General features: G+C 41.7%; 2 protein-coding genes across 11 annotated transcripts in view; one reads left to right on the top strand and one right to left on the bottom strand.

The window, feature by feature from the left end:
- Nucleotides 1-7860, top strand: part of LOC139790090 (leukemia inhibitory factor receptor-like) — an 84809-nt gene extending 76949 nt beyond the window's left edge. For 8 of the 9 annotated variants that reach the window (XM_071731377.1, XM_071731372.1, XM_071731371.1 and 5 more), the window contains 4 exons: nucleotides 630-791; nucleotides 1881-1974; nucleotides 2526-2604; nucleotides 3243-7860. In XM_071731377.1, the coding sequence (XP_071587478.1) occupies nucleotides 630-791; nucleotides 1881-1974; nucleotides 2526-2604; nucleotides 3243-3881 (974 nt within the window). In that variant the 3' untranslated portion in view covers nucleotides 3882-7860. The remainder of the gene's footprint in view (nucleotides 1-629; nucleotides 792-1880; nucleotides 1975-2525; nucleotides 2605-3242) is intronic. The other variant, XM_071731380.1, reaches the window with a different exon arrangement.
- Nucleotides 7861-18839: 10979 nt separating this feature from the next.
- Nucleotides 18840-22959, bottom strand: part of EGFLAM (EGF like, fibronectin type III and laminin G domains) — a 73120-nt gene continuing 69000 nt past the window's right edge. For both annotated transcript variants that reach the window (XM_071730643.1, XM_071730642.1), the window contains 3 exons: nucleotides 20879-20962; nucleotides 19721-19824; nucleotides 18840-19182 (listed from right to left, as the gene is read on the bottom strand). In XM_071730643.1, the coding sequence (XP_071586744.1) occupies nucleotides 19028-19182; nucleotides 19721-19824; nucleotides 20879-20962 (343 nt within the window). In that variant the 3' untranslated portion in view covers nucleotides 18840-19027. The remainder of the gene's footprint in view (nucleotides 19183-19720; nucleotides 19825-20878; nucleotides 20963-22959) is intronic.

Raw genomic sequence — 22959 nt, 5'->3', positions numbered from 1 at the left:
CCTTAATAATTTAATTCCACTAGTAAAAAAAAAAAAAAAAAGATGCTTTTATCATTACTTGTTCGCATTACTCATTGGTGTAGTTGGCCCCTGATATGTCATAAAGGCACTTGAAATAATCAACTCCTTGTGTGGTTAGCACAGTTTTTTTAATATAAGGCATAATTCAGAGAAAACCCTGCCTCACTGAGGCTGCTAAGATATGCAATATCTGCTAAGATATTGCACATTAAGTTGCAATGTGACACACTGCCTGTGTCCATATACACTTGGTGGATGAGACATGGGGGAAGTTACATGGCTGCAGTTAAATAAGTGTTCCAGTTCTTCCAATACCCATCTTGTAATGAAATCTCTGTACAGAACTGAAGCTCTGACTTGCCTTAACAAAAGAGGACAAACAGGAGTGTCAGAAATTAAAGTCAACCTGCAGCAACAACACACTGCTTTGCTGTTTGTGTTGTGTAGGCAAGCAACACTGCTAGGATTCCATCTTTCAGGTTTCCTTTGCACACAGTTCTTGAGGTTTTGAATGCTGACTTCAAGAAAGTCTTGCTAAAGCTGATGCTCTTTGTGAATTAATCCTTTCTTACAAGGTTATGCTTTTCTTACTGCTTCCAAATAAACAGGGAGTCCAGAACTCAAGGTTAAGAATATCACTGATTTAACCAAGAAATCTTTGAAAATACTTGATCTTCAAGGAAAAACAAGCTACCAACTGGACCTACAAGCCTATACTGCTGGTGGGTTGAGCCCTCCAAACAGCCTCTATGTAGTGACAAAGGAAGACTGTAAGTTGAATATCCCTTTAATTGTCTTCAGCATAGGGGCTGCACAATTTACATAAAGCTGAGTTTATTTTGTTGTGGGGTTTTTGTTTGTTTTTTATGGTCCCCTTAGATGTTTGGGTCTACAATCCCAGATTTATGTTTTATGAAGTTCATTGTTTTTAAATACAAAAATTGGTACAGTTGAGAACAAGGAGAAGATGCTTTCCTATTAGAGCTACCTTGTAGTCCATAGTGAAATGTGCAGAAAAAATTACTTCTAAACTAGTACTAAATATGATGGAGTCTGGCCTCAGTCTTCTCAAGCAGCTAGCTGTTTTTGTCATGTTTCCCATGATGAATATCTGCTAATACATGGTGGGAAGAAAGACATTGTGGAAATACTTACCAGTTTCAGAATTATAAACAGATGCCTCTCTGCTTTGAGTTCAGTTTTATCCATCCCCTGACAGAAGCAAACCCAGAAAAACAGTTAAAAAAAAAAACAAAAAAATTGACTTTGGGGAATGAGGAGGGAAAAAAAAAGAAAGAAAAAAAACCCCAATATTTCCAGTATTTACTATGAAAGACTAAGGACTGGGGTGCAAGGAAAATACACAGAAACATCGAACTTGAGGCAGTTAACATCAGTGAGGGGAGGTAGTCAGAGTATGTCAGAGCTAAACCCTGGGGATTAGGAGCGTTGTAAACCCTACAAAGGTCTGTTCAGTTTGTACAATGAGTACAATGAAGGCCCATATGAGCCCGTACCAAAGGCTGGCTCAAGTAACATGCAAGTGCAGTTCCACTGCTTACTGAGAAAAGAACTACAGTGAGGAGGTCTTGTGTTGCACATGTAGCCTTTCACAGCTGTGCAATCAGAGAGAAGTATCTGCCGATTCCCATAGTTACCTCTGAATGAGCAGTTTTTTGGGTGCACTTGTGTCCTTCAGGCAAAGGGGAAGTGTATGGTCCAGGTCAAGGTTTAAGACCACTGTGACATGCATCTGATGAAATGGTCTCTAACCTCTGGGACTGTTAGAAAAGACAAAAAACAAGCTAGTAACTTTGGATACGTATTTACTGTCTTTTCTGTTTTCTTTTGTCCCCCAGCTGTAGGATTAATCATTGCAATTCTCATCCCTGTGGCAGTGGTTGTACTGCTTGGAGTGATTGCCAGCATCTTCTGCTACCGAAAGAGGGAATGGTAAATGCCTGCATTCAGTTCTGATCTCTTCCTGGATATATTTTGCTTCTATGCTAGAATTTTCCATGAGTTTAGTTACTGTTTTCTTCAAGTACACAAAGATACCAGTAGGCTTTGTTTAAAGGTTAGTGGCAAAAACACATTGTAGAAGGTGAGGGAGAAATTGAGCTGCAGAGAGCTCAGAGTGAGGAGTGCAAAACAGTTTTGCAGGAACCTGAGTCTCAGTGAGCACAACTTATAAATAGTTACCAAATAGAAATAAACTGGCAATGTACTATGATTTGAGAGTCATTCACAAATACTCAGGTAGACATCTCATCTTCAACTTTTTGTAAACGTGGCATATCATATTCCCCAGTTTAAAATAAATTTTTAAAAAGCATTGCTGTTTGCTCCATTAAATACTCAGGGAAATTGTAGCACACTAAATCTTTATGCCAGATGTCTTCAGTATTCTGAATTAAAGGGAAATGTCCTGACTCCTTTTGTGTATTCAAAATATGTTTCAGGGCTTTCTAACTTTTAAAAGTTTGCTTTTTTTCTTCTTAAAGGATTAAAGAAACATTTTATCCAGAGATTCCAAATCCTGAGAACAGTAAAGCACTGCAGTTTCAGAAGAACATTTGTGAGGTAACTCATTTTAAATCTAGTACTTTGAACTTTAAAATAGTGTTGGAAGCAAGGAGTTCTTTTGCAATCTTGAATCTTCTGCTCCAATTGTAGAAGGAAATCTGAGGCTGGAGGCAACAGGACAAGTTACTAAATAACTGCTGTCAGGTGCTAAGGTTTCTTGTCCAAGTAATTACTTGTAAAATTTGACCTAGGAGATGACTGCTGCATTTCTTTCCTCCAGAACTAATGGGAAGTGTCAGTAGATGATAACCATGAAGGAGTAACGTAACCACCCTTGTCACAATGTTAAGGTGTGGATCAGTATAAATTCCCCCAGCCTCCTGCTTGCCATAATGGCTAGACCTGGGCATAGCATTTAAATAACTTTCTGGAATAGGTTATGCAAAGCCAGGACTTGGGGAAAGAGTTCTCTGCAGTATCTGGAGTCTCTTTAAGATGGCTAAAATACTTTTAACATTAACAGAAATATGTGATGAGCCAGAAAATTAGAACTAAACGACTTCATTTTATTTTGTACTAATAGTAGTGTGATGAGTGCAAGTCATCAGCCAACACACTCATTTAATTTGTACAAGTTGTTGCTTTCAGGGTTTCCAGGTCTTTCACTTACTCTTTTTTCCTTTTTCTCGCTTCAGGGGAATAAGGCACTTAAAACACTGGAAATGAATCCCTGCACACCCAATAGTGTTGAAGTGGTGGAAACACAGTCTGCAGCTCCCAAGATTGAAGACACAGAGATGATGTCCCCAGCAGCGGACACCACTGTGCTTGCAGATGGCTCTGACTCAGAAACGGAGAACCATGTAGTTGTGTCCTACTGCCCCCCTATCATTGAAGAGGAGATCTCAAATACCCCTATGGATGAATCTGTGGGGTCATCTCAGGTGGTTTACATTGACATCCAGTCAATGTATCAGCCTCAAATTAAACCAGAGGAGGAGCGAGAAATAGACTTAGTGACTACAGCAGGCTATAAGCCACAAATGCAGCTGCCTATCAGTGCTCTGAAAATGGAGAGTCGCTCACCTGCAGAGGAAGAATTGGATAAAAGTGCAGGTTACAGACCTCAAGCAAACACTAACACGTGGAACATGGACACTCCGGACTCTCCTGGCTCTGTTGAAAGCAACAATGAAAATGCATCTTTTGGGAGCCCATGTTCTATTAATTCCCGACAGTTTCTGCTTCCCCCAAAAGATGATGAAGACTCTCCCAAACCCAGTAACGTAGGGTGGTCCTTCACACACTTTTTCCAGAACAAACCAAATGATTAACAGTGAGTCCTCATTGCACCTGAACCTGCCTTCCTATTAAGAATAAATAAGAATAAGCTCTTATTCCAGGTGTTCTAAACAAAGGAGGAAGAAAAGTGCAGAAGGCGTGAATTATTCTTGGAGACAGTCAGCAGGGGTTCTAATGAGCTGAATGTTACCTTTAAATTAGTGGAAGTGTTGATGTTCCATTTTAATAGAGGCCAAGAGGCCAACATCATAGCAATTTAGTTATTACTCTAGTAAAATATATTTGATATAAAGGACATTGAGTTTAGAGCTCCATATAATCATAGTAAAAGAACTCTGCCTACCTTCACATAGTACTCCAAGATTAATGTGGTCTCATGCAACTTAACTTGGAAAGACAGCTTCGCTTTGCTGTAGTTGTTCTCAAATGTGCAAACTCAAATGATGTAGTCCAAACAGGTTTCCTTACTGAAGGTTTTGTTTATCACTAAACCTCAGCCTAACACATGGAAACAATATGGCTGGAAACTTGAGATCTTTTATCTAGTTATAAATAAGAAGAAATTAGAGTGCTTTTTTTTTTTTTTTCTCCCTTACAGAAGGGTATTGTCACTGTTTAACATTTCTGAAGCAATGACCGTTCAAACCTTTTGCTTTTTAACTAGACACTAGTTTCTGTACCTACTGTATAATGTTTATTCAATGTTTGACTCAGGGGTACAAACTTGGGGAAAAAAGTGTGACACTGATTTAAACCTCAACAAGAACTGCAAAAAGCTTAATTTTTTTTTATTATTATTATTATTTTAAAAAACTTAAAATGCTCTAATGGTCTATTTTTTTCTATCCTTTGATTATGGAGGTAATCTTTCCTAATGTATTGCACTAATACATTTTTGTATATTTCATAGCTTCAGCTTCAGATCTCCTACTTCAAAGTGGTACAGTACTCCATTCACCCCCAGTGTTTGGCAGTCTTTGCACTATACAGTAATGTAAGCCTAGGGGAAATCTCTGTCTACTAGCATTAGCTATCCAGGTAGTTTGGCATGTGAAATTAGAGTAGTAGTACTATCTCCTTGTGAACAAATTGCTCTTTGGATGGTCTTTATTGTATTAGCTTTGCCCTCTGGCTGTTCTCCAGTGTCTACCCAACAAGACCTTCTGTACAACTCCTTCCATGGAGTACAAGGGGGGATTTCTCTAGTGGCACAGGGAAACCCAAGGAGGTTTTAGTGCCTCTAATTCTACCTCTCCTTTACCAGATTTGTAATGGAAAGGAAACATAAATGATGTACATTTGTGTGCTTAAACGGAGTATTCAGAACAATTGTCTTTGAAAATGCTTGTTTTTAAATACGCATCTCTAGGCAGCTTTAATTGTAACATTTCACTGTGTAAACTTCAGACTGCGGCACAGGAATTTCACTAGTTTACAGGAGCAAGTGCTTTCTAATTTACCTGTTCCTTAATGTAAAACAGTGGTGAGAGGCCAGGTGTTTAAGGATATTGATCAAAAATGGTCCCCATGAAGTCCTAATTGAATCTTTTTTTTTTTTTTTTTTTTTTTTTAGAGTTCAGTTTCCTTAGCTAGTTTATGGTTTTTTGAATAAATAAGATGGTTTTTTGACTAGTTTTCAAAGCAAGATCCCAGAACCCATAAGGAGTTGTGGACAACCCACAGCTCCATAAGGTCTAATCTAGTAGTGTTACAACTAGAACAAGAGGAGGATATCTAGCTTAACAGACATTTGGTCTCCAACCATGTGATCTGGGCATCAAAATAAAGCCAATCATTAGGTTAAACCTGATTGCAGCAGTGAATGGTGCAGTTTCAGATGCTGGTATGTTTCTGCCATCTCCACTGAACAAAAATGCAGAGGGATTTCAAAATTGACAAAAAGGCATAACACTAAATAACATCCAAATTATCAGTGGTGACAACTGCCTGTATGTGCCTTCTAGAAGAGTGAAATGCGAAGACAGTAAAAATAGATCTGTCTGCAGATCTGACAGTGCAAGGTGAGTCTGAAAGAAGAGAAGGTACAGATTGGATTCTGCTTTTGAGGTTGAATCTGGGAATTAGTAGAACTGTGAGTGAGTGAAAAGGCAGACAGTGGAAAGAGATTGTGTCCATATGTCATTAGACATCACTGCAAGATAAAGTTTCATGCCTAATTTGTTACTGCTTATTATTCAGAACATTAATACATGAAAGGAGGCAGTTCTGCCTTTATGCTTAGTATTTGGGAGGCAGCTGTATCCTAATAGTAACAACCCTTTCTCACAATATCTCTTTTAGAGTAGCTTTCTTTTCACTAATGCAGATTTGGCTTAATGTGTTTATCTCCTAAGATGAATTTTTAGATTGTGCTGCAATATGCTTTTAATTGAAAGCAGAAGAGGTCAAGGACAGAGTGTATGGTTAGTGCTTTGGATTTTTTATGGAGCAGTTTCTCAGTGCCGAGGACCAATCATTATATTAGAGTGATCCAAACAAAAGCAAAACAAAGCAAAAAAATAACAACAAACACCTCTGTAGTGGAACAGGGCATTGTGAAGAGTAACAGTGCTTTCATGTGGCTGTGTGTTGTAAGAAAGCAAACCTATGTTTGAGAGTACTAGCAATTTTTAATTTGGCATGCTGGAAGCCACAGCAGCTGTAGACAATACACAGGGCTCGCAGGCAGCATCCTAACACGCTTTGCCATGCTCCTGCAGTAAATCACTTAAACACAACCAGCACAGACTCAGGTTTTCCTTTGTGCTGCTCTTCCTGTACAGTAAAGGCAACAGCATTACGAATTGTTTAACTTCTTAGTGAATAGGTAGAGGAAAGTTCCATAAATACAGGGACTGTTGACATTATCAAAGCACTCTCATCTAGTCATCCACCTCTCTTGTTTTTTTAAACTTTGACTATAGATTTTATTTGACTGGTGTTCTGACTTCCAAGGTGCAAGGCAGAAGAGTTCTATCAATAGCAATGGCTTACTATTCACCTTATTTTCTATGAGCAGCATGATAGTAGGGCCAGTGAGGGAGAGACGTGGGCTTTTGCCACATACGGAGCATCGCTTACTGTCAGTAATGGTTAATGGGGTAAGCAATTTCCATTCTAGCCCTATAAAGCTCAGCTGCTCCACCCCTGAGGTTTCCCTTGAGCCTAGTCAGCCCTGGCATCAAGGACTTCTTCCAAATGTCTATCTCAAACCTCCGGCAGCAAATCCAGATACCAGGTGGGTAGTGAGATGTGCTAGTTAAGTGATCTTGTGAAGAAACTCCTAGGTGCATGGAGCAGCAGCAAGGAGGAGCTGACAAGGACTGCCAGGGAATGGACTTGCTTTCTGAGCCCAAGTGCCATGTTACCAGTGGACCATCTTTAGGAAAATCTTTGTACCGAATTCACTTTCAGAGAAGAACAGTGCTGTTTGGCCTCTAGGTGCATTGATAACAATTGTATGATTAAAACTTAGGGCTTCACAGGGGATCAGACTTCTTATTGTCGTGCCTTCAGGCTTCCTAGTGAGCCTCTTCAGTCACACTGGTTCTGAAAAATGTTTTAGGAAACTTAGAGTACATCATTTTTTGAAAGATTTTATCCCTTAATGGAATACCTATTTTATTTTACTCCTTTTGTCTTTTTGCTTTTTTTTTTTTTCTATTTTTCTAGAGGAACAGAAAGTTCAGCTTTGGAAAAAAAAAACCAAACAAACAACAAACAAAAACAAGCGACTTCCAGAAGGGATATGGCAGAAGGGATTGTGTCCAAAACACTGCTACTCTTAACTCAGTGCTTCAGTCCATCTGTTGTATCAGTGTTCAGTGATGTAGGGTATTAATGTCGAGCAATTTCTTTCTGACACAAATCACCGGTGTTGCTGCTTTTATATTTTTGAGCCATGCCTGTCATATGTGACAATTTGGGGTTTGTAATGGGTTTTTGTGTTGTTGACTGTATGCATAGAACATTTGTCACTTTTGATGTAACATTGTGTGCTCTCCCATTTGACACATTTGTTATTTTTATTGTTCTGTCATGCAGGGTTATATGGTATCTTGATTTTGTATGTTAAATTTTGGGGTGGTAAATATACCTCATAGAACTGCTAGTTAAAATACTGACAAAATAGTAAGCTGATTATTACAGGCAGACAGACAGATAGTGAATTACCTCCCCTGCTATGCAGTGGCTGCATATGCAGACTTAGGACCTAATGATTGACATTTGCTTTCCAAGGGGAACCAGTAGCCATCTTGGCTTTCATGGCACAATAGCCAAATGCACCCTCTTTCTTCATCTTCCACTTGTGAGGGTGACCAGATCTTTCCACTGGTGGGAACATGGCAGCAGCAAGCTGCTGCTTACCTTCAGTATTAGGCTGCTCTGAAGATGCATGTTCAAGCCCTTTTTTTTTTTTTTTTCTTGTGATCCATTCAGCTGATTAAAGCTGAGGGCTGTGGTGTTCCTTGTCATCCTCCAGGACATTCACTTGAATGTGAATAATCGCAAAAGTGAGGGCAGTTGGCTGCATTGGAGAGGGAAAGTGTTTAGATTTCATTCTGATGAGGCAAAGAGAAATTGTGTTCTAATTTTAGATAAATGTTGCTTTGTAAGTAGAATATTTGTGTACCTGCAAGTAGATAGAAATATAACAAAAGAATTTGAAATACATAGGAAAAAATGTAACACTTAAAGTATCAGATTGCTAACAAGGCTCCATCTACCATAAATCTATCAAGAGGTTGCCATGTAAATAGCATCTTCTGTTCCACCACAGACTTTGATGGGTACTTCACTGCAAATGGCATTAATATCTTTGACACTTAAGAAAGGACCTAGCCACATCACTTACATGGGTATGTGTTTACATCATTATGTAGCTAGGTGCATATTGCTGAGGAAGAAGGCTTGAAACTCCCACAGAAATTTCTTCAGAGCCCTGTACTTGAACATCAGCCTTCTGAGATGCAGTTTTGTCTGGAGGAAACTGCTGCCATCTGTTCTATTCTCAACACGCTACGCAGAGTTTATGCTGCTGTGCATTAAAGGGTGCCCCATGTGGCTGATGCTCAGAGTTGCTGACAGCAGTTGGGAAGATTTGGTGTTGGCTTTTTCTTTGTCTTTTTCTTAGCAAGCCTGGAAATGCAGTCCCAGGCCCCAAACACCAGACATAAACTCAGAAATTTTGGAGTACCTCATCCTTAGGCCTGTACTTAATTTTTAAATATCTCCTTAGAAGCTGGAAAACAGTTTCTTCTAAACAATTTTTTTTTCCTCTCCTCCCCCATTTATATAACTCTGGATTTTCCCCAGTGTTTCTAAGATAGCCAGTGTTTATTTCCTTTTTGCATGTTATGCAAACAAATCTCAGATGATATTGGCAGGGGTTCCTTAACTTTGCAAGTTGTCCCAGGGTGCATAACAATACTTTATCCCCACTAAAACCTCTATTAAATCCTTCTGTTTTCACATCAAAGAAGTCTCCAGAGAACTTGTGTTTTGGAGGGCAGGGCCTCAGGAAATCAGTGCAGGTGAGCTGGCCTAATGGCAGGGTGCTCCATGTGAGGATGGAGTTAATCCCTCTCCAGTCTCACCCTCTCCTTGTGCCAGCGCTGCCCAGGTGACTGGTGCAGCAGAGCAGATGTTATCCTTATTTCTTTGTTGTGATACTAAATGGAATCACCAGATAGGCTTTTGGACAGTTCCAAATCTGTACTTTGATTGTTTTTACATCAAAGCAAGATCCAATGGAAGTGTACGCACAATTTCCACAAGAAGGTTCAGTGCCTTTGCAGTGTATTTGGCCTCCTGTTGTGCAAAATGTCCTGAGTGAAACTTACCCAGGGAGAAAGAAAAAAGATGAAATGTGCTCATTTTCATTATTTGGGCTAAGAAAAATTTGAAAAAGAAATAGCTCGAGCAAGGCAAAGTAAAATAGAAACTTAAGGTCTCAAACTTTTCAGTAGTAACACAATAAAAAGAGCATCCCTAAACAACAGTTTGTCAATGTTTCCTTATTTTGATTCAATTATGGCTTAGTAGGAACATTTTATGTTTCATGGCGTGTCCAAAACATTTGTAAAGCAGGGGATAGAAAAATAAGAAGATAACCGAACAAACTCGAAGTCTGAAATACTACTCGAAGTTAATAGTAATTTGAACTTGGATCTTGGTGTGGCACATTAAACATCAGAGCTGGTGGAGTCATACAGGTCACCTGAAAAAAAAAATTGTCCTCCAATGCTGTAACTTTTAAAATATATACTGTGAACAGGTTCAATGTTTTTTTAGCTCTTTTTATACCATATTTTTTACAGCGTAAGGAATATGTTTAGCGATGTTTTTATGTTTTGTTTTTACAAAGATTTTAATGGACTTTTGTTTAATACTAGTGAAAACATTGTTTGCCAATTTGAAAGAGAAGTCTATAGAATTAATTCTGAGAATAAATAGAAAATCAAGCTGACAAATAGTCTTCCTAACACACTAAATCTAATCAGTCATTTAACATGTTTCTTTTGCTGAATGATTCTGTAGCTTTCCAGCTTCCAAATCTGCTATTGACAAAATACTTTATTCACAATTTAAGCAAAATCATCACAAAGCACTTTAATGAAGTTTTAGCATACCAAATAAATACTGATTCAACAGAGTGTATCACCATGAAAATTTATTAGGTAAGCAGTTAAATAAATGCATGCTTTTGGAAGCATAGGATCATTTTGGGGATATAATATTCCAGTATGGCAGATGACATTTAATACTAACCTAAGACTAAGATACAAACTTCGCATATGTTTTAAACCTAGTTTGCTTCGCTGTTGTAACTCCTGTTATATTGCTCGGGTGTCTAAAAATACGCATGTACTTAACAATTTTACCATAGTATTGCCATGGAATTTAATAAATATATTTTCTTACACTCTTAAATGTTTTGATAGTCCTTGCTTGCATGTTTATTTTTAAGAGTTGAATTCTGCTCATGCTCCAGTACAGAGTTATTCTAGTTTTGTGCCAGAGTAAATAACCTCAAGATCTGGCAAGCACAGCTCTGACTTCATGATCAGCAGCGCGGGTAGCAATGCAGATACTCTCTGAGCAGTGTCTCCTGAGCTCAGCATACTGGAGTGCAGACATCAATGTTTCACTGAAGCCCTCCTGTTCTTGCTATGCAGTGTGATGGCAGGAAGGCCAGGTGACTTACCCATGTCCTCCTCAGCCTATGGCTCTAATGCATCTTGGGGTTTGATTCCCCTCTAGGCTTGTGGTGAGAGTTGCAGGTGTGCAGAGACAGTCAGAGTCTCTCCAAGTGGAGAGGTATGCATGGGGGACATACCTGTTCCAGGATGAAGGACAGAGCCACAGGAAGAGGGGCCTTATGCTGAACACCATGGGGTTGGTTTGAGCAAGATAGGACACTATCTTAGAGTGTTTTAGTGGAACAGAGATGATCAGCTTCTGTTGGGGCTATAATGTGGGCTTTCTGTTTGAGGCTATTTTCGTCACGGTATTCACCTAGCCACAGCCCAGGAATTTGGTGGCTCATCTAACCAGTGTCTGAACTTGTGAGTGATACACGGGCTTAGCAGTGTGTAGACAGAGAGGTGCCATATCACAGCACTGTCACATGAAGCCAGTATGACATGGTGACACTATGCTCTCTGCATCATTTGGGAAGCAGCCTCAAAAGTCAGGGAGTCAATTCCTTGTGTTGCAAGAGCAACAAATTGGTGCAACTTATTTATTGGTGCAACTGTAATTATCAACAAGTAATCAGGATGTGTGAGCTCCACTGAACACTGAGGAGATGTGGGATCAAGGGTACTCAGTCCTTTAAGCAAGACTGAAAAGTACTGCTCTGAAAACACTGTAGGCTGTAGAACTAAGGAAATGTGGCTTCAGCTGTTCCAAAGGTGAAATCCTACAGCTGCACTCTCAAGCCCTGCGATTTCTTTGACCAGTGCAGAAATACCAGGAATGAGTTCAAGACAGGTCTCAATTGCAACATCTGGGCCTCAGGTCTAAAAGACATAAAAGGATTATGATTTTGCAATATCATATGAAGATACTGCATATTGTTCAGGTATGACTTACTGAAATCTTGGCAAACCCTGTTGGGTTTGGCATTTAAAACAGCTCAGGGGTATCTGGGGCCCACTATCCACTAGGACAGAGGTACCCACACAACAGCAGCACCAAGAGGAACACAGAAGCAACATGTTTCTTCACAGGGACAGACCTGTGCCACACTGCACCATAGTGGGTGCTGAGGTGGGTCTGACCTCTCGGCATCCCCTCTGCCCCTGCCTGGGTGCAGGATGCTGGGCTGCAGCCGAGGCACAGGGTGTGCAGCCCCGCGTCCATCCACCTTGAAGCAGTTTGAGGCATCCTAGTCATGAAACCAGTGCAGGGATCCGTTACTGATGGTATTCAGCCATGTCACATTTGCAAAATACAGCCAGTACAGATCATAGAACTGTTCTTGTTAGAAAGGACAGTGAAGATCATGGAGTCCAACCATTAACCTAGCACTGACAAGTCCACATTAAACCATGTACCTAAGGACCACTTCTAGAAGTCTTAAATACCTCCAAGGATGGTGATTCAACCACTTCCCTGGGCAGCCTGTTCCAGTGCTCAACAACCCTCTCAGTGAAGAAAATCTGAATAGCCAATCTAAATTTCCTCTAGTGCAACTTGAGGCCACTTCTCTTGTTCTATCTCTTGCTAGGTGGGAAAAGAGACTGACACCTATCTCACTACAACCTCTTTTCAAGTAGTTGTAGAAAGTAACAAGTCTTCCCCTCAGCCTTCTTTCCTCCAGGCTAAACAACCCCAGTTCTCTCAGTCAGTCTTGGTAAGGCTTGTGCTCTAGACCCTTCATCAGCTCTTGGGGTACACTACAGCACCTCAGTGTCTCTCTTGGGATGAGAGGCTGAAAATTGTACACAATATTCACGGTGTAGCATCACTTCCTGCAAGGAGGGACATTCCACAACCTCTCTGGAAAATCTGTGCTCAGTCATCATCACAGTAAAAAGGTGTTTCCTGATGTTCAGAGGAAGCCTCCTGTGCTTCTATTTTTGCCCATATGTAGCAAAAATCCCCACAGGCTTCTTGACCTAGGATTTATGCTCTAGACCCTACACCAGGTTATTTGCCCTTTTTAGTTCATTGCCTAAACACCCTTCATCAGCTTTGTTGCGCTTCTTTGGATGAAATACTCCAACCCAGTTGTGATTTGGAGCTTCTCATTTTGGGTGCGTTTTGGAGGTACCTGGAAATTACAAATACAGACACTTCTACAAAGTAATTAAAATCACACTCTTGGGTTCACATAGGGTCACGGCCATTGAAAGGTGGTAATTGTGCCACAAAAATCACAGCAACTGACTTCAAAGTTTTTGTGACACTGGAGTGCATGGACTGCTCCATTTTTCACCATCAGAATAAGGGTTTGAAGAGGGTCTTGAACCCTCAGTGTTTCCTAGCTTTGTTCCAGTATACATCCTCATCATTTGCTTGGCTCCTCCTGTGCTGTCAACAATGGCTGCTCCTAATGCAACACTGGTTGTATCATTAACACCCAGCATTTCTCCATATTTTCAACTGCAAAAAATTACTGTCATCTTATTAATAAATGTTCAGCATTCCAATGTAGGAGGCATTTTTTAGAGCTTAAAAAAAAAAACCCGTGTTTTGACAAGAGCAATTGGAAGTTCAAATGAAACCTGCCTAATCACGATGATAAACTGCTGACACAGACCTGTTAGTGTGAGTCTAGAGGAGGACCATAAAGATGATCACAGAACTGGAGCCCCCTTCTCCTATGAAGACAGGCTGAGAGAGCTGGGGTTGTTCAGCCTGGAGAAGGGAAAGTTCCAGGGAGACCTTACTGCAGCCTTTCAGTATTTGAAGAGGCTACAGGAAGTCTAGGGGGGGACTTTTTACACGGGCATGGAGTGATAGGACAAAGGGTAATGGCTTTGAATTGGAGAGGGCAGATTTAAGTTAGACTTTAGGAAGAAATTCTTTAGTGTGAGATTGGTGAGACACTGGCACAGGGTGCCTAGAGGAGTTGTCCCATTCCTGGAAGTGTTAAGAGCCAGGCAGGATGGGGCTCTGAGCAGCCTTGTCTAGTGAGAGGTGTTCTTGCCTGTGCAAGGTGGACACAACTAGATTATCTTTAAGGTCTTTTCCATCCCAAACTATTCTGTGATTCTCTGATTCTCTGATTTCATTTCTGAATTCTGCTTTCGTGATGTCAACATTAAAAGCTGTGACAAGGGAAAAAATATGAAAGCAAGAGATATTGTAAAGACAATAGTAAATATTTCTCTTTAGTAGTCTTCAAAAGACAGGAAGATTAAGGAAAATTCTACTGTGCTGACAAAATTCACCATGTATGCTACTGCTACTAGAAACTATATAAGAGCCTACAAAACAAACAAACAAACAAAAATCGTCGAAAAGTTTGTAATCCTGAAAGTGGGGTGTTCATGCTCAGTAGCCTCATTTCTTCCACACTGTCCCCATACATTACAGTTACATGCAGTGCTGGAAAACACATGTGGGGATGAATGTTGAAAGAGCCAGCACTGTTGTTTTCCTAGAAAGGGAGACTGAGGGAAGCTTAAAAAAGAAATAACTGAGGGAGAGAAACAATGTTGTCTTTGTATGATGCACAATAAACAAAGAAAAATGCTCTGTCATTGAATGGACCTTGGAAAGAAATGAGGTCAGTTGGTCACACCACTGCCATCACAGGGGTTGGGAAGAGGGCACTGGCAGAGGGGTCGGGTTCTGCCCCTGAGGGCAGAGTCAGAGCCTTGTAGAGCTGCCTGACCCCCACTGGGCTGTGGGATGTGCAGGGGCAGGGACACATCATCACCTAATGAGGGACCAGGGCTGCCTGCAGTGACTCAAACTGCTGGAAAAATGGAATAAGAATGAGGGGTGGTGTGCTTGCTGGAGCTGGCAATGCCTCAGCTTGAATGTGAAGGTGTTGCTCTCGAGAAGGAATAACTCCACTTTTTGAACCCTCACCAAGAAATAAAATAAAAAAAAAAAAAAAGAAAATACTGATAAGATGAATCTGGCTGCTGCCAGATGTGGCTGCTGCTCCCCATGAGTAAACCACAGCTGTCTTCTATATACTGGTTTAAAGTGAAAGGGTTTGCCCCTTGAGGGTTGGTGCCACCATGATGGGAACTGCACATGCAGGGCTGGAACGATACATTTCCCATATGACTTATGTTGCTTTATCAACAAAATAAAAATATTTTCTCAAAATCAAAGCCTTTCTGACAAAAAAGTAACTTTTAACAGTTTAATTTTTAATGTCTGTGTGCTAATAGTTGAATGGGCAGCTTCCCAACCCTGGGAGCCTCTTGTCCTCTTCACCTCTTTGCACATCAGGGGCAGGCTAGGAGAACTGGAATGGAAAAGATCTCCTCTTCCCTCACCTAGTAGCACCCAGTACATGCTAGTTCAGCAAGAATTTGCCTAGCTCAGGGACCATTGCTAATTCTAATCTGTCTTTTTTTGCTTTTTTTTTTTTTTTTGTTTGTTTGTTTTTTTGGGGGCAGTTTTTGGCCATTTTCCCCACTCCTTATTTGAAAACGATGACCTGAGTAAACCTAACTGCTGATTCCCAAGTGGCTGGTCCCCAGGGGGACAGGGAAGTGGTGGAGAGCACTGAGATACCCCGTGCCCTGGGCAGGATGAGGGGCAGGCAGGAGAAGCTCTGCCCACAAGCAGTGCCCATCACAAAGCCTGGCCCCTTGGCCCATGCCAGGCTGGCACCAAGGGGAGTGTTTAGCCCTAGAAAGTGAAGGGAAATGTCTCTGAGGATTAGTGTGAAATATTAGAAGGAAGGATAAGGAATGCACTTTTAGGAAGCTGATTAAATTGCAAAGAGAGTCACAAGCACTCTGAACTGCTGGCATTGTTGCTGGTTTGCACATGGCTATGCTAATGGCAAGACCTCATCCTGCAGCAGCACTGGGGTCATTTTGAGTAGTTGATATGGCCCAAGAATAAATAACATGATTAGTAAACAGCCTGGGAGGCAGTAAGCAACATATCCAGGCCAGTTCCTGGGAAAATTACTAAGTACTCTGCCATGCACTTTTGGCCTTTCCCCTTTTCTTCCCTGGCCCAGCATCAGAAGGGTTGGGGGAGTGGCCAAGCATCCACATCTGGTCAGATGTTCCTGAGTTTCTGGCACCTATATCCTGCTCATCCCCTCGAGTGCAAACCCATGCCTCTCACCAAGACACAAGCTTCACCAGGGAGACTGGAGATGTGGATGCAGGATGCTTCACAATTCAGAATTCTGCCTTTGGACTTGTTTGTTTTTTGGTTTTCTGTTTGTTTGTTTGTTTGTTTGATTGGATGGTTGAGTTGGGGTTTGTTTTGTTTTGATTTTGGTTTTTTTGAAGTGGGGGTTTTTTGGGGGGGAGGGGGTTGTTTGGTTTTTCATTTTTTTTCACTGCTTTAAAAGATGCAAACTCTGCAGCATCTTTGCTATTCTCCCCCGACAGACCGGCACCACGCAGCTGTGCCACTGGTACTCAGTCTGTGCTATGGTGGGGCGATGCTGCCAGCTCTGAATTCCCACACACAGTTGGAAACAGGCATTTGGGGAGCTGCTGTTTGCTGCTCTTCCTTTTCCACAACAACGGAGCTATTTCCTACCCACTCTCCTCCTGCCCTATATTTCAAAGAGCTGCTTTTGTTATGGAGAATCATTGCCTTGTACCAAACCCCCTGAGACTGCAGTAAATTATCTTAAAATAGAGACCCCTCCCGTCAGATGTTTGTGTCGGAGGCGCTCCCCAAACCCTGCGACAGAAATGAAAGGCTGGGAAAGGTGAGGTGCGTGTGCCAGAACGAAGGTTGATGCAGTTTCTGGATCAGCATTGTCCCCTGTCACCGCCGGCACAGCAGGTCCCCAGAACTCGGGGTACTGCCAGCTGGATCAGGTCAGGACAGGTCTCTGCCATTTGGGATGCATTCCCTGAGCAGATAAAGCGAGGCTGTTCCCTCTCCAGCAGCAGCGGCTGAGGCGCAGCCTGAGTGCAGGCTCTGGCTGGCAGGGGGGTTGCAGTGAGCACCCTGCAAGACTTTCTGCCTCCAGAGATTTTAGTTTTCACCCTTTTTCAGACTCTGCACATTTCCCCTTTGCACCCCATGGCATCACATTCCATTTACTTGAGTTTTAAAGCTGCATCCTGAACACACACTTTATCCTGCTTTTTCCCAACCATGCCCAGGTTTCTCCCTCCCCACGGGGATCCCCATGCCACACAAAGCAATACCTCCCCTGGAAGGACACCCAGAAGTGTCTCTAGCTTCTCTGCAAACTGCCCGTGTCTTCTAGTGACATTTTTTTCATGAACTGTGATCTGAACAGGGGGCAGAGCACAGGTGCACATGTTGCATGCTGGCATCATCATGCATTTACCTCTGCTTTTCTATTTCCAGCAAGTTTAAGTATTTGCTTTTGATTACTGTTGCCACATCTACAAGAAACCGTATCTTTCACCTAAGTTATCAAGATATTCCTGTCAACATGCAGAATAGGGTCTGGGGGTCCCCTTGGTAGTTTATGTCCATTATCTAGTGCCAGCTGTTATTTTTCCTATTGTACCTGCAGCTACTCATGGTCAGGTGTGGGTGGGACAAGTCTCAGGAATATGTTTTGGCTCCCAGGGGATTGGGGGAACCCTGGGCACAGTGAAAACATGGCAAAAAATTCCTTATTTCCATTACTTTTTGCCATACCAGGTCCTTGTAAGCCAGAGGCATTCAGATGAGCCTGCACCACTGAGGAGGTTTGTGCTTCTCCCACTGCTGGCACATGGCAAGCTGTGGGGATCCCTACTGCATGGTCAGCCTCTTCTCCACTCCCCACCCACCCTCCCGATGGGTCACCGATCTGTTTTGAACAAAGAATTAAGGAAGAAAAATCTCCAAACTATGACATTCTGGACTATTTCCTTAGTGTCTCGACAGCACTCTGTTTGCCTGCTTAAATTACAGTTTGGCAATCAAGGTTGCATAAGTGTTGGTCCAGTGCCTAGAAAACATTTCCTTGTAGGAGGACTGTGACCCACCAAGGTCTCTTGCACGTCTATTTTCAGAAAAACAAAAAAAAGAAAAGAAAAAGGAGAAAAAAAAAAAAAAAAAAAAAAAAGAAAAAAAAAGAAGCAATTATTAATACCACAGTAGCAATTTCTCTTTTTTTTTTTTTCCATAACCTTTTAATCTGTTTAAGCCAGGAAAGCTTCATAATGTACAACCTTAAACTGTCAAAATTTACAAAACAAAGAGAGTAAGTTTAAAAACTGGTCATAAGTCACAAATATCCCCATCAAAACTGTATAATACAGACATTAAGCTTTCTGAATAAGAAATTTAAACCACAGGTCACTTTGCTATTTTTAGGAAAGTGTGCAAAGAGCTAATTGTGTAGTACACCTAAGTGTTAAAAGTTATACCATGTAAGCAGGTTTGCTGCTGCTATAAAAAATATACAAATATAAAATTACTTCTACAAAACTGAATCACTGATTTTGTTCCTTGTAATAAAAAAGTAGACTTTAAGAACTTTCCTCCTCAGCAAACATTACTTTTAAGCAAGTCACTGTAGCTGTTATTTGCACAGGATGAAGCATAATTTAGCCAAATCAGAGACTGGTAAGGAGAAGAGCTTCTTCCAGGGCATACATTTGAATGCATGGGTACACTGCCTGATGGTGTATTTGTTGAACAACACAGTCATACCACTGCAGGGTGGGATGAATGGAGCTGTTTGAGGACTGCTCTGTCTGATATTACAAAAGATAACCTACGGATCACAACACAGTCACTGAGCTACTCATAACATCACACATTTCTTTGCCGTTTGCACTGAAGAACAACCTTTAAAGTTTACTAAACACTTAATGGGCAGAGGGGATGGTTCCTACAGAAAGATTCAGTTTGGTTTGGTCAGGGGAGGAAAGTAGAGGGAAAAATGTTCTTCTTTTATTTTTTTTTTCAGGGTTTCCCTTTGGCTCTGTCAGCTCCCCAGATGGCAAAGGTGGTAGAGGGCTGTGGCAGCGAGTTCACACACTCAGCCACACACGCAAGCACATGACAGGTCCTCGGCACCAGGATTCCTCTCTTGTCACTTGGCCCCACACATGTTGATGTTCTTCCCATCAGCAGCATCCTCCACCAGTGAGATGTGGTAATCAGTTGAAAGTGTGAGGTGGGAGATGCAGCCCACCAGGCCCCGCATGTACTGCCTGTTGGTGTGCAGGGCTATTTCCTTCATGCCACCTGGGGGAAAGGCAGTGATTAGAAACTCTTTACTGACAGGGGTGTCCACTTCTGCTTGGTAGACTGCATGTCCAGCAATGCCATTAGCCTTCCTAGCACATCTCAGAAATGAATTTTAATTTACAGATTTACTCTGTGTTTTTCTAAGCATAGCTTTTGAGCGATTGAAAGCAAAGAAGGGAAAAGCAGGAAATAAATTAACCACTATATAGTGCAGAATTTGTATTATCAATAAGAATTGAATAAGGCTAGGTGCCCAGGTTCCCAATAAGGTGAGGGGTTCACACTTGATGTTCCTCTATATACGCTGTGGGGGTACCAGAGTGCCCCCCCATGGTGCTGGTCTCTTCTCTTACAAGTCCCCCCCATCCCACTCAGAGAGGTTTCCCTACAAAAAACAGGCTGTGTAGGACCTGAGGCTGATAAATTAATGCCTCACATCAACATAGACAGAGTTGGAATGCTCTCCCTGCCTTGCAGCCAACCTCACAAACAGAAAAATGCACCTGGGTCCTGAACAGGAATGGGGAGCACTCACCCACATAGAGATCTCCATTGATGTTCAGCTGCCTCATCTTCCCAGGGGATTTACCGGTCCTGGCACCATAATCATCCACAGTTACTTTGCCAGACTGCCCATCCCTGAATGGAAAAATGAAACTCTGTCAGGCGTCCAGCCTACCAGGAGGGAGGAGAAGCAGCAGCAGCATCTCCCCCTCACTGGGATGTGTGACTCAGTGCTCGCCAGTATTCATGACACAGGCTTGGGACCCTAGAGACAGCAGAGTGCTCTGGCATTCCAGGCCAATGTGGGTTTTTTCACAGGGACTAAAATGGCAGAGACCTGCAGAGGGCGGGGGACACATTTGCAGAGGAGAAAAAACTGAGAAATAATTAAATTGCACGGCTTGGAGAGAGGGGAGGACAAACAGATGCTGCTGTGTTGATAAAGATCAGATGAAATATAAGAAACACATACTGCTGAAGCTTCAGCAAAAGGGAAGAAATGTGCAAGCTAAGGTGGAACATACCTGTAAGCAGTTTTGTTTCCTCCTAGAGCTTTTAGGCTACTTACATTTTATAAATGGTCAATGGCCATAATGACAGAAGAGCCATGTGATAGGCTCTCATTCCCACTGAATTTGGTGACATTAGTTAGCCAGTGATTTCCAGGGAAATGACATCCCACAAAGAGAGGCATGTATGCTTTCCTGGGCACACTTGTCTCCCATGAAGTAATGAATTACAAATAGGAGTTATATATATACTGTAAGATGTCTGCACCTCCTTCAAATCGAAAAAGTAGACATAGAACTGTCTGTGCTCCAGTGCTTGTGCCAGCCCGCAAAATGGTCACTAGGGAATTTCAAAATGCAGACATTAAAGAAAAACACTCTTAACCCAAATGGTATGGGTTTAAGAGAATGTCTGTCACAGTCCCAGAATAGCCCTGCATGACTTTGGCAGCCTGCCTTGAGCTGTGCTGAGTTTCAGAGTTGGCACTGTCACCTCTAATACAATAATCTTTGTGTGCATTGTCCTGAAACAGCCAAGTTGCTAACAGTTCAACTACTAAGCCATGTGAGAGAGTGGAGCCACAGTGATTCACACCCGACAAGTGTCCAGACATGCCAGCCAGCACCTTTAGTGGCAAGGCAGCTTAAAAACACCTCCCAAATGAAGCATGGCCACTTACCGAACAGCCTTGACCCTGTGCCACCGGCCGTCGCTGAATGAGCCATTCACCACGATGGAAACAATGCCACTGCCCAAATTGTAGCTACAATTAGAAAAAGTTAAAAAATTTATTGCATCCCTTGTAAAGGCTCTCTGCCCCCCCGGTTGGTCAGAGGCCCTTGCTCCATGCTCCATCCACCTGCTCAGCCTCAAGAATAACCCTGATGGCTCACACTCTGGAGGGACTGGGGGAGTTGTTTGGAAGCTCAGGAAGGATGCAGATATTTTGCAAAGGGAGGCCCATGGTGGAATATGCCAAACTCCCTCCTGCCCTTGTTAGAGTGGCTACCATCACCAGCATCACATGGGAGCAAGGAGGGGCTTTCTGCATGGCAGTTCCTTCCCAGAACAGAAGATTATGAAGGTCAGTGGACCTACAGACCTTTGGCGTAATGGTCAAAAGCAGTTAATGAAACTATTACAAGAGCAAGTAAGCACATGATCTATAAGAGATCAGAAAATCCTCTGAATTATAAGGAAGACTCAGACCTGTGATGTTAAAAAAGGTGAAGCCTAATATATAAATGCAGGGATAATCATGAAATCTCATGCCTCAGTTGCAGCTCTGATTATTTCTTTGTGTTTGCTGCTACTAAAATTATGGAGCAAATACAACATCCCCATCATGTTTACACTTCATATTTCTTAATTTTTGGGTTGCAGAAACTTGGGACAACCTTCTCAAAGGGGAAGTAAATGCTGCAACACAGTGAAATGTTGGGTGCTTAGATATAAGCAGGATGATGTAGCTTGAGCCACCACTGCTGGATTTGTGCCTGTACTGAGCTTCAGAGTATAAAGCCAGCACCATCATCTCTTAAGAAAAGACTGAGCATGGAATTAAGTTCTTTGTCAAGGTTAGGTACTTGAGAATAGCACATTAAGTTGCCAGCTGCCCAGAGCAAAATGCTTGTTCTAAACCTGACTCCTTGCCAGAAGTTTAAGTGAGTCTCAAACAAGCATCTCCTTTTACCCAGGAATCAGATACTAGTCTAAGTTGACAGCTACTGAGGGAGATTGGTGTCCAGGTCTGTATTTAAGTGTTAGAACTTTGCTTACAAATATCAGATTCGTATCCTGAATGAATGGGGATCCCCTACAATAGTGATGTTATCTTCTAAGAAGCAGGGAGCAACAGAAAGGATTTACAGCAGCATGTGCTCTGCTAGGCCACAGAAAATGGGAATGAAAAGGTGTGTTTGGAATTTCAAAATGGATCAGAACACAGATATCAAATTTCAGGCTGCAGAAAAACACATCTGATCAATTCACAGCCCTGGACATTCTGATCTCACCTTCCAAAAGCTGAAGTTAGCATAAGGATCACTCTTTGTGAAAGGAGTTGATAGATTTTTTTTCCTGCATTTGTTCTTTCACAGTCTCTATCTGTGTTCCATTTCAGTATGCAGTGTTTATGAGAGTTTTAATCTGGGATTTAAATTTTACACCTTCTTAAATGCGTGTGGAAGGTATGCATACCTCAATAAAATTCAGCTGTTTCAGTCAAAAAACTTTTTGTATATTCATATTTTGGGTGTAGCATCAACCCATGTTTACCTAGTAAACATGAACTGTACCTAGAAAACAGACAGAATAGACTGGCCACTCACTGTATATCTTGGAAATACAGTCTCTTTCAAAAATATTTTGAAAGTGCACCATTTCTGCAGAGTCAGTGAGGAAGCTAAGAGCTTTTGCAAAGTTAACCACAGAAAACCACATCAAAAAAGGTTTAAAGAAATTAATTTATATAGACATGTGTAACATTGCTTATGCATATATGGCAGCAAACCTCAACCAGTTAAAAATAGTTGCCTATTAGATTAAATGATTAACAAATCTTTGTCATTTGATCAAGTGTCTCACAAAAGTCTATAATATTGATGGCATTTGTAGTTGGATGTTTCAGTATTTGTCTTACATGAGCTAAAAAGGTATCAAGAGGAAGGGTATCTCTCTAAGGGCAGGAATCCCAAAAAGAACCATGCAAAAAGCTGCCTAAGTGTCTGCAAGGGAGAAAGAAATTTTGGAGAGACATAA

The sequence above is a fragment of the Heliangelus exortis genome, chromosome Z (assembly GCF_036169615.1).
Source record: "Heliangelus exortis chromosome Z, bHelExo1.hap1, whole genome shotgun sequence".
In the NCBI taxonomy this organism is placed as follows: domain Eukaryota; kingdom Metazoa; phylum Chordata; class Aves; order Apodiformes; family Trochilidae; genus Heliangelus; species Heliangelus exortis.
Note: the sequence above shows the minus strand (reverse complement) of the source record. Positions and strands in the feature narration are given on the sequence as shown.